Source organism: Natrix helvetica (genome assembly GCF_964273705.1).
Source record: "Natrix helvetica genome assembly, chromosome: 3".
In the NCBI taxonomy this organism is placed as follows: domain Eukaryota; kingdom Metazoa; phylum Chordata; class Lepidosauria; order Squamata; family Natricidae; genus Natrix; species Natrix helvetica.
This window is the reverse complement of record NC_138549.1, coordinates 176,992,910-177,004,126: the sequence shown is the minus strand read 5'-3', so window position 1 is coordinate 177,004,126 and position 11,217 is coordinate 176,992,910. Positions and strand designations below refer to the sequence as shown.

The 11,217-nt window shown below is 46.1% G+C and overlaps 1 protein-coding gene across 1 annotated transcript in view; it reads right to left on the bottom strand.

Moving 5' to 3' along the window:
- Positions 1-20: 20 nt before the first annotated feature.
- LOC309390161 (uncharacterized protein) overlaps positions 21-11,217 on the bottom strand; it is a 39,714-nt gene continuing 28,517 nt past the window's right edge. The window contains exons 7-11 of the mRNA XM_081949248.1: positions 3,613-3,673; positions 2,321-2,412; positions 1,350-1,392; positions 369-422; positions 21-227 (exon numbers count right to left, since the gene is read on the bottom strand). Coding sequence (XP_081805374.1) covers positions 394-422; positions 1,350-1,392; positions 2,321-2,412; positions 3,613-3,673 — 225 coding nt within the window. The 3' untranslated portion in view covers positions 21-227; positions 369-393. The remainder of the gene's footprint in view (positions 228-368; positions 423-1,349; positions 1,393-2,320; positions 2,413-3,612; positions 3,674-11,217) is intronic.

Sequence of the window (11,217 nt, the reverse complement as noted above, 5' to 3'; positions counted from 1 at the left end):
CCATTTAAGCAACATATTCATTTTTTTTAATGTATGCATTTATTTTGCCTTAGGTGCGCTATCGTCTCCCAGGCGGGTTTACAAAGAGCGTGAACAGCTGGGGGAGGAAGGCACTCCAGATGTTGGCGGCGTGAGGCTTCCGCAGACAGGCGAGGTCCACCAGGGCTCCTTGGGAAGGGCGTCCCTTGGGCGATGCTCAGGAGTCGGGCATCCGGGGTGGGCGGCCTCTGTGGCAGAGAAAAGCAATGGGGGAGGGAGGGGGATGAAAGAGAAGCCCCACGGAGCACATGAGTTACAAGGTGGGAGCATAGAATCAACGCATTGGCTCCAAAGATACCCCAAGATACCCCATTTTTATGTATCTTTACCTCGCCGGTGGCTTGCTGGAGCATCTCACCCAGTCTTCGGGTTGACCTTTGCATCTGCAGAGAAGGAAGACAGTCGTTCATGCCCTGGTCATGTCTGGGTTGGACTACTGCAATGTGCTATACGTTGGGCTGCCCTTGAAGGGGATTCGGAAGCTACAAGTGGCGCAGAATGAAGGGGCACGCACAGTTCTGGAGACCTCTTGGGTGGTGTGTTTGCACCACTGTTGTGTAAACTGCACTAGTTGCCAGTTTGCTTCCTTGCAGTTGAGGTCATGCCCCTCTTCTTCATGCAGTCACAGTCACACACACACACACACACACACACACACACATGCACTGAGAAAGAGAGAGAGAGAGAGAGACAGACAGACAGACAGACAGAAACAGAAAGGGACAAAAAAGGAAACGGAGACAGACGAAAGTGAATGAGACAGAGACAAACAAAAAAGAAACAGACACAGACACAGAAACAGAAAGAAAAAAAGAAACAGACAGAAAAAAGACACACAAAGAAAAAAAAGCAGAGAGATAAAAGAGACAGAAAAAAGAAAGGCAGAAACACACAGAGAAAAATAGAAAGACAGACAGAAAAAAGAGAAGAGAAATGACAGACACAGAAAAGAAAAAAAGAAAGACAGAAACAGACACAGAGAAAAATAGAGAAAAGGACAGACAGACAGACAGAAAAGAAAGAGTCAGAAAGAGAAACAGAAAAAAGAAACAGGGACAGACACAGAAAAGAAAGAAAGAGAAAGAAAGAGACAGAAAAAAGAAAGACAGAAACAGACAAAAAAATAAAAAGACAGAAAAAAGAAAGCATTTTGTAATCCCCTCTCCCCAAATAAAAGCCTTTTGTGTGTGTGGGAAGAGAGGGCCCCCTCTCCTCTCCCTCTGCTTGCTTATTGGGAAGGATGGGACTTGTAGTCCAACTCCTTTGGGAGGCCTGGGTGTGGAAGGAAGAGGTGACCACCAGGAACTTACGGCCAAGGAGCCACTTGAGGAAGAATCCCGGGAATGGCTTGTCCTGGAGACAGAAAATCAGAAAATGATCCTTGCAAATTGTTGCTTTTTGTGCCTTTTTATTTACCCCAGCAATTTTTCATCATTGTGAGAGGCCTTTGCTTTATATATATAAATACAGTTTTACTTTGAAAAGTTTTATTTTTATTTTCCCATTGCCTCTCTTCCACCATTAATCTGACAGTGTGTCATCTGGATACAGTCTTTGTGTCATCATATTTCATAGTTACATCGTTTTAAATCTATTTTTATCTTGCCTTTTATATTTACATTTCAATTGCCTTTTCATTCAACTCTCCTCCCCTATAATTCTGTGGGGTTTTTTTCCTCCCAAATTATTCAATTTTCTGTTTCTTTTTTGTCTATATTCATTTTCTACCCAGGGATAAAAACATCCCCATATCTCATAAGACCCTGATTCTTCCTTCTCTTTCATTGCCAACCTTAATCTGTTCATTTCTGCACAGTCTAATATTTGTTTTAATTACCTTTCCCTCGGAGGGAATGTTTTTCAGTTTTGTGCAAATGCAATTCTAGCTGCGGTTATTACATGAAAAACCAAATATTTATTTTCTTTACTATATTTCTCTGGTAAAATACCCAACGAAAACAGTGCCGGCTTTAAATCAATATGCTGCTGTCTCATCCTTTCCAACCACATGCAAATTTTTGCCCAATATTTTTTTGCCTCTGCACATGTCCACCCCGTGTGATAATAGGATCCCGGCATCTGGTGACATTTCCAATCCTTGCTTGGTTTATCTTTAAACATTTTTGCCAAGATATATCAATATAATTTTATTTATAGCTTTTTCTTTGTCATGCATAAGTATTGAGCTTGATTCCCAGCTAGGGGGGTGGGGGCCGTCAATGGAGAGAGGGGGTGGAAACACTAAGGACCAAGAGGAAGAGCCCACCGACTCGTGACCCACCTTCAAATCCAGCTCAGAGAAATGCCCGGTTGAAATTGGCATGGTGGTGAGAGCGGTGTGGATTTGGCCCAAGAGCCCAGAGGTGAAGTAATCTGAAGGGGGGGGGAAGCAATGGGGGTGGGGGGCAAAGGAGAGGGTTAAATGTGGGCCCCCCATTCCTTCCCTTCGTCTCCCTGTGCCGCCTTCTCTTGTCCAGCCCCACTGAGGAGAAGGGGGCAGGCGTGGCTCTCCACCCACTTTTTGCCCTACACGGGATTGGAGATCCAGCTCCCTCTGGGTTTATGGGGACCTCCATCTCGGTTGCTGTTGTGTCGTTGTGTTATTTCTGCTTTCTCTTTCCAACTGGGGTGGGAGGGGGGCAGATGGGTCAAGGACCCCATAGTTCTCATCCCCTCTCCTCCTCCTCTCTGCATACCCCACTCCCTTCCAGGGCTAATCATGTTCCCTGGTTTGGTAATGAAAGGTTTGCAAGAAGAACCCCAAGCTCAGAGAGCACCAAGGACCCTACAGTTCTCTCCCCCCACCCCCACTAAACTCCACTCCCTTCTAGCACTGATGATGTTACCTAGTTAGGCCATGAAACGTCTGCAAGAAAACAACCCAGCTCAGAGACTACTAAAGACTCCATAGTCCTCCTCCTCCTCCTCCTCCTCTCTGCAAACCTCACTCCCTTCTAGCACTGATGATGTTACCTAGTTGGGCCATGAAATATCTGCAAGAAAAGCACCCAGCTCAGGGAGCACCAAGGACCCCACAGTGCCCCTCCTCCTCCTCCTTTCCCTCCCTCTCTCCTTCCTTGCTTCTTTCCTTCCTTCCATCCTTCCTTCCTTCCCCTCTTCTCTGCAAACCACACTTCCTTCTAACATTGATATTGTTTCCTAGTATGGTAATGAAACGTCTGCAAGAAGAACATTCAAGCTCAGAGAGTGCCAAGCATCCTACAGTCCTCCTCCTCTTCCTTCTCCTCCCCCTTTTTCCTCCTCCTCCTCACATACCCCACTCCCTTTCAATACTGATGATGTTCCCTAGTTGGGTCATGAAACGTCTGCAAGAAAGCTCAGAGAGCACCAAGGACCCCACAATTCATCCCCTTCCCCTTATTCTTCCTCCCCCTTCATTCCTCCTTCGCCTCCATTTAAACCCTCCTTCCTTCTAGTGCTGATGATGCTCCCTAGTTGGGTCATGAAACGTCTGCAAGAAATCTACCAAGCTGAAGAGAGCAGCCAGGACCCCTCAGTGTCAAGTTCGCCCAAGGACCCTGAGGTACGCCTAGGCAGGCAAAGAGAACTTACTGTTGAGAATCTGGAGTTGCATGTTGATGGCGTCAATCCAGACTTGAAATATGGGACACAACTAGAAGAGAGCAGAAATATAGAAGCTGAGAGAGAGAGAGAGATAAAGAAAAGGCCACAATGGGACCAGAAGACCTTCATCTAAGAGCTGAAGGAATCGAAGGAGAACCTTCTGGAAAAATTCCCAGCTCCTGGGTCTTCTTGGGTCTGTCCTTGGAGATGATCTGGAAACTTCAGTTGGTGTCTACACATTGACGGGTGTGACCCGGCATAACATCTTCACTGTGGACACTTCATTGGCTTCCAATAGATTTCCAAAGATCCTTTAAGGTGCCAAGATTAACATATGACAGAGGTCTTCAAACTTGGCAACTTTCAGACTTGTGGACTTCAAATCCCAGGATTCTCCAGCTGGCTCAAGCAGGTCTCTAGAACTTCACAGGTCAACTGGCTGGAGAATTCTGGGAGTTGAAGTCCACAAGTTGCCAAGTCTGAAGACCTCTGACCTGTGAAGTTCTAGAGGCCTGCTTGAGCACAGGGATTTTGGAGACTGTCTTCTCCAAACAGCTGATTCTTCTGCTTGGGAGGAGATGTTCACCTGGGAGGTGAAGACGTAGGAGCCTTGAAGTAGAACGTCTCCCAAAGGGGTGGAAGAACTCCTGGCCCTTTGAAGATAATCCCTTTGCCAAGTTCTGCCTCATTTCCACCAAAGACCCTTTGAAGCTTCCTTTACTGTTCTTGCCAAACTAAAGTAGACTGCTGGGAGCATCAAAAGGACACTCTGGGAGCTATTAGGGAGGAGCTGCTTTCACCCTCTTTCTCACACACAATCTAAATTGTGCTGGCTCAATGCAGACTACATTCCACCGCATCATCCGATCTACCAACTTTAGAAGAGCAACAGAACAACAAGAGCTGGAAGGGACCTCAGAGGTCTTCTAGTCCAACCCCTTGCTCAAACAGGGGATCCTATACCATCCCAGGCAAGCGACTATCCAGTCTCTTCTTAGAAACCTCCAATGATGAAGCACCCACAACGTCTGGTGGCAAGCAGTTCCCCTGATTAATTGTCCTCACTGTTATGAAGTTTCTCCTTAGTTCTAGGTTGCTTCTCTCCTTCTGCATCTTTAAAAAAGATGTTGAGACTCTGGAAAGAGTGCAGAGAAGAGCAACCTGGATGAGGAGGAGACTGGAGGCTAAAACATATGAAGAATGGTTGCAGGAACAGGGCATGACTAGCCTAGTGAAGAGAAGCACCAGGGGAGGCATGATAGCAGGTTTCCAATAGTTGAGGGGCTGCCCCAGAGAGGAAGGGGGTCAAGCTATTTCCCAAAGCACCTGAAGGCCAGACAAGTAATAATGGAAACTGAACAAGGAAAGAAGCCACTGGAAATAAGGAGGAATTTTCTGGCAGTGAGAACAATCAACCGATGGAAGAGAAGTTGCCTTCAGAAGTTATCAGAGCTTCATCCCTGGAAGTTTTCAAGAAGAGACTGGACTACCTTCTGTCAGAAATGGTGCAGGGTCTCCTGCTTGGGTGGGGTGGGGGGGGGTTGGACTAGATGACCTACAAGCTCCCCTCCAACCAATGGAACAGAAGTTGCCTTCAGAAGTTGTGGGAGCTTCATCACTGGAAGCTTTCAAGAAGAGACTGGACTAAGAGTTGGAGAGAGGGTAAGAAAGAGGAGAAGGGAGGAAGAGAGGGGAAAGAGAGAGGAAGAAGAAAGAAGGAAGGAAGGAGAGGAGTAAGGAAGAAGGTAGAGAGGGGAGGTTGAGAAGATGGAAGGAGTAAGATTGTTGCAAATAAGATGGAGACACAAGGTGGAAAGAAAGCAACCCAAACTGTACTATATATATATGTGTGTGTGTGTAAAAATGAGTATAGAGACTATGATAAATAGACAAATGTTAAATAGCAATTATAAGAATAGACATGAATGAATTTGAAAGGGAACAAAATATTTTTTTTAAAAAAAGGAGAGACTAGATGGCCACCTGTCACAAATAGTGTAGGGTCTTCTGCTTGGGTGGGGGGGTGGAGTAGATGACCTACAAGGCCCCTTCCAACTCTGTTACTCTGTATCTCCTTCTGATCAAACATCAAGGCCCCTTCACCTCGTCTCATTAATCACCCAAAACCTACCAGGGCTTGACTGGCAAATAGCCAAATATCACGTGTTCAGAGTTAAGATTTAAAAATAGGACATCGCGATACTGTATGCTCTGATGGGTTTGGGCTGAGGACACGATCTGAAGTGAAGCCTTCTGGATGAAAACTTCGGAAACAACTTGAACCAATCTATTTACTTTCTGCAAATGTACCGTTTCAAATGTCCCCTCTTTGTGTTTGCACATCTCTTTCTTTCCCCCTTCAAAATAGGTCCTTGTTTCCAGGATTAAGTAATAACATTTTTTTAAAAAATTGGAAACTTGTAGCAAGAGGCTAATTTAAATCAGTCCAGTGTCGTGGTGCCTGTTGTAGTGATGTTGTAATGCAGGCATTTGTCCAGAATGATCTAGGGTTTTCTGCTTGGGCAGAGGGTTGGACTAGATTAGATTAGATTAGATTAACAGTTAGAAGGTACCTTGGAGGTCATCTAGACCAGTGGTTCTTAACCTGGGCGATATCACCCCCCAGGGGGTGATTTCATTTTTCAAGGGGGTGATGGAACAAAAAGGGGAGACGTGGGGACGAAGGAACGGAAGGGGGGGGTGATGGAGCGAGAAGTTTTGGGGACACTTTTGAGACTTTTTTCATACAGTGAACCGCTGTATATCTGTCGTACAAAAACATCAGATCGCTCACTATTAGTGGATTGAACTGTGTTTTAAAATGTTCCTCCAGCTAGCTTCAGTACAGAACCCGGTACATATGTGAATACACATCGCTCATCTTCATACACGTTGCGCAGCAGCCTCTTATCACTCTACCCATACAGTGGCGCACCATAGTGATGGAGGGGCGAGCACTTCTTTCGAAACATCGCATGCTGAGTGGCTGTCCCCTGTGGTGTCAGCTGCAATGTCAATGTAATTGTTGAAACTAGGCTTATTGACGTCCTCGTGTGTTTTATAGTGTGCCAGTGCAGTCAAAAATTTAATTTGCAGTCAGTGCCTTTCATTTCGAAGACCTCTCAACATGGCTGAGAAGAGGAAGCATCGCCAATATTCGACGGAATACCTAAAATTGGGATTCATTCCATCTCCTTCCAACGTACGTTTTGCCGTTTTGCGCAAGCTGTGGGGGAGACCATGCCCGGTCTACTTGTCGATTCCGAGACGCAACCTGTCGGCTTTGCGAACGAAAGGGGAACATTGCCAAAGTGTGCCAGAGTGAATTCCCTGCCACCACATGGCAGCCCAAAGATATGCCTAACTGCCAACAGAGGCCCACCCCAGGGGCCTGACATAAATCGCAAAGGGGCCCAGAGAGAGAAACAAAGGTTACCTATCACACTGCGATAGGACAAGTCCGCACTAGGCGGCCAAAAAAACTGAAGATCACTGTCCTCATAGAGGACACTCGCTGTGAGCTTGAAATAGACACTCGATCGTCATGAACGATCATGTCTTGGTTGACCCTGAAGCAAGCCATTCTGAGCTTGAAAAAGCAGCACCTTTGCACCCCTGACAGCAGCCTGAGAGACTATCAGGGGAACCAAGTCCCCATCGTCGACCAGGGCACCTTCTGTGTGAGGTTCAAAGAATTCTGCGCAAAGCTTCCCATGACAGTGGCCCGTGACAACCTGCAGAGCCTCCTGGGGCTTGATTGGTTCCAAGCCCTGGGGTTGGAAGTGACCGGAATCAACTCCGTGAAGGAAGATGGCGCTGAGGCCATCTTTAAGGAGTTCAAGGACGTCTTCAGTCCCAGTCTCGGTAAGTATGTGGGGACGCCAATCTCCTTTAACTTGGACCCCAACATAGCGCCTATTAGGCTGAAACCCAGGAGAGTACCTTTCGCTCTGACAGGGAAATTGACAAGCTCGTGAGCCAGGGAATCCTAGAACCAGTCGACCATGCTCGCTGGGAGACCCCTATTGTGACCCCGGTCAAGCCTGATGGGTCAGTCCGCATCTGCACGGACTATAAATGTACAATTAACAACAAAGCGCATACCCTGTACCCATTGTACAGCACCTACTACATTCGCTAGGCCCAGGAAAAATCTTTGCTAAATTAGACATGGCGCAGGCATACCAACAGTTGCCTGTAGATGGCGCTACAGCGGAGGCTCAAATCATTGTGATGCACAGGGGTGCATTCAAATGCCACCGCATGCAATTTGGAGTTAGTATCGCCCCTGGACTGTTCCAAAGCGTCATGGAACATCTTTTGCAGGGGATACCAGGAGTCGTCCCCTAATTCGACGGCATCTTGGTATCGCTGCAAACGAGGCGCAACTTTTAAAACTTTCCTCGTAGTTGTGGACGCTTACTCGAAGTGGTTAGAGGTAGTCCTGATGACCTCCACTACGGCAGAAGCGGTCATCAAGGTGCTACAGAGACTTTTCTCCACGCACCGCCTGCCCAATGTCCTGGTCTCTGACAACGGGCCCCAATTCACAGCCATGCAATTTGAGACCTTCTTAGCAGCTCAGGGAATCAGACATGCCCTGGTAGTGCCATTCCATCCGGCCTCCAATGGTCAGGTGGAGAGAATGGTGAGATCTGCAAAAGAGGCCTCTGTAGGATGGGCCTGGGAGATTGGCAAACACGGGTTGACCATTATCTGCTAATTCAACACAACACGCCAAGTGCCACTACAGGGAGGAGCCCCTCCGAGCTTCTCATGGGTCGCCGGCTAAGGTCCCACTTAGACCAGCTACACCCAAACTATTTTGCTGCATCGCCCCCTGACTCCACAAGCAAAATTTGGAACTTTAGCATAGGGGATTCAGTTTACGCCCACAACTACACCGGGGGAACTCTGTGGATCCCTGCCACAGTGATAGGCATCACCGGGCCTCGCTCTTATCTCTTAGAGCTCAAGGATGGTAGAAACTGGAGGAGGCATATTGACCGACTCTGTGGCCGCCTCTCCAACTCCACACTTAGAACACCAGATGCAACTCCTGAACAAACCAGCCAAAGCCCTACCCAAAAGGAGCAAACACTCACTCCTTCTACAGCCAGCTCAAACCCAAGGATACCAAGGGACTTATCTGAATTTGTTGCAGGCCCACAGCAAGCTCCAAATGAACAAATCCCAGAAGCTCCAGCCGCGGCCTGGGAAAAGTTCCAGGAGGTTCCACCGAGCGGAGCTGGAGAGCAGACAGATCCGTCTGACCTGCCCAAAGAACCGGTTCCAAATGAACTGCGCAGGTCTGGTAGGACTAAACAAAAACCCGCCTACCTGCGTGATTACGTGACCAATAGAAACATCCCAACTAAAAGGGGAGGGGTGTTAGATATTCACTCTGTCTACCACGGTTTCCACCAAGGTCCTCTGTTCAGGCGGGAACAGAGGTTCAATCCTTTTGGTTGAGAGGTCTGACAGCTCCCTGTAAAAGGGCTGCTGTCAGACCGAGCAGTTGCTGGATTGTACATACTGTTCTACTGTTTAATAAAGAGCTGTCGTTACTATAAGCCTGTCTCTGCCTTCTCAATACTCAATCTAACAATTTGGATAAAGCCGACAAACTGCTATCGTTTTTCCAATCCTTAAAGGCCAAGTTTGAGGGTCGCAGCACTGTTGAGAGGTTATTTGGAAAATCGTCACTCAACGCCGACAAGGGGCCCATTTGTTCCTATGAAGTATCTTTGTTGAGAGCAAAATGTGGCAAACCTCACACTATCGGAGAAAGGCTGATTTTACCAGCAGTGAAACAGATTGTTGCCACCATGTTGGGGCCCAGCGCAAGCCCTTTCACACAATCGATTCCTTTGAGCAATGACGCCGTGTCAAAAAGAATTGATGAAAGGGCTGCTGATGTGGAAGAAAGGCTTATTGACACCTTGAAAAGTACAGAATTCGTGATGCAGATTGATGAGCCAACGAGTCGTGAAAATGAAGCCGTGTTATTGGCTTATGTCCGTTTCATCAACGGGAATGAAGAGTTCGGGGAAGAACTGTTATTTGCTCGAAATTTAGCCACCAACCCAAAAGTTTCTTCGATATTTAAAAAGGTTGAAAAGTTTTTTAATGAGAAAAACATCCCTTTGACAAACGCCGTGGCATGTGCAACCGATGGAGCTGCATCGACGGTTGGACGATATCGCGGATTTCAAGCTCATCTAAAATCGGTTGTACCTGGAGTTATGACTGTCCATTGCGTCGTTCATAGACAGCACCTTGTCTCAAAAAATTTGAGTGGCGGTTTGCACGACTCTATACGTTACGTCATTAACGCTGTGAATAAAATTAAGTCGAATGCCTTGAACAACCGACTTTTTCACAAGCTTTGTGAAGAAAATGACGAGGAATTTGACCATCTCCTTTTGCACACCGAAGTAAGGTGGCTTTCAAAAGGAAAGTGTTTGCGGTGATTCCATGAACGTTTTGACACACTTGTCCAATTTCTTGAATCCATTGATCCAAGTCTAAGCAATTCTCTTAAACTTCGACGTCTGGATGCAGCTTATCTCGCTGATGTTTTTGACAAGCTGAATGAAGTGAACATAAAGCTGGAAGGAGATAAAATCAATTTTCTTAAGGTCAAAGGAGTCATCTGCTCATTTATTTCCAAATTGGACCTCCTTGCAAGCAATATGAGTCGCCAGGAGCTGCATCAGTTCCCAAGCCTTGGTAATGAACATCAACTCCAAGCAGAAGATGTGGACGTTTTTTGCTGCCTTTTGAAGCAACTAAAAGAAGACGTGGAAACCAGATTCTATGATCTGAGAAATCTGGAAGTGCCCACTTGGGTGCTAAATCCTTTCACAGCAGACTTTGCACAACTTCATCCCAAACTGCAAGAGCCACTGACAGATCTGAAATACGACTGTGAAGCCCAATCTTTTTCAGAGTTACGGCTGCGAAACCTTTTGGGTGAAAATGAGGAACACTTCCCCAATATTGTGGGAGGAAGTTAAGTTGCTTCTTTTAGCCTTTCCTTCCACTTACTTAGTGGAGAAGAGCTTCAGCGCCATCCAACAGATCCTTTCTAAGTCAAGGAACATGTTGAAGATCACTGAGAGCGGCAATTTAAGAATGAGATTAACAAAAATGGTTCCAGACATCAAGAAATTGGCATCAGCTCACCAAGCACAAGGCAGCCATTGATGTTCCTTTTTTGCTTTTTGTGTACATACATTTTCTTCGTTAATAATTGTCTCAGCTCTTATAGTATTTGCTTGCATTGGATTTTACGTTCCAGTTTGAGTTTTTGGCTTCGTTTTCGAATTCTTGTTGTGCTCTGTAAAACTGTATTGTACTTCTTTAGCATGCACTCCAGTTCAATATTATATTTTCTTGGCTTTATGGTTTCAATTTTTGTTGTTGTGCTCTTCGTGTAAACTTTTTGTGTAGATATATATATATATTTCTTCAGTTTAAGGCATTAAATTTGTTGCTCTGATTTTTGTTGCTTTCCTTCTGTAAAAAATTTCTTTGTGTCTTTTTAACCCTTTTTACAGTGTGCATGAATATATATTTTCCTCGAATCTT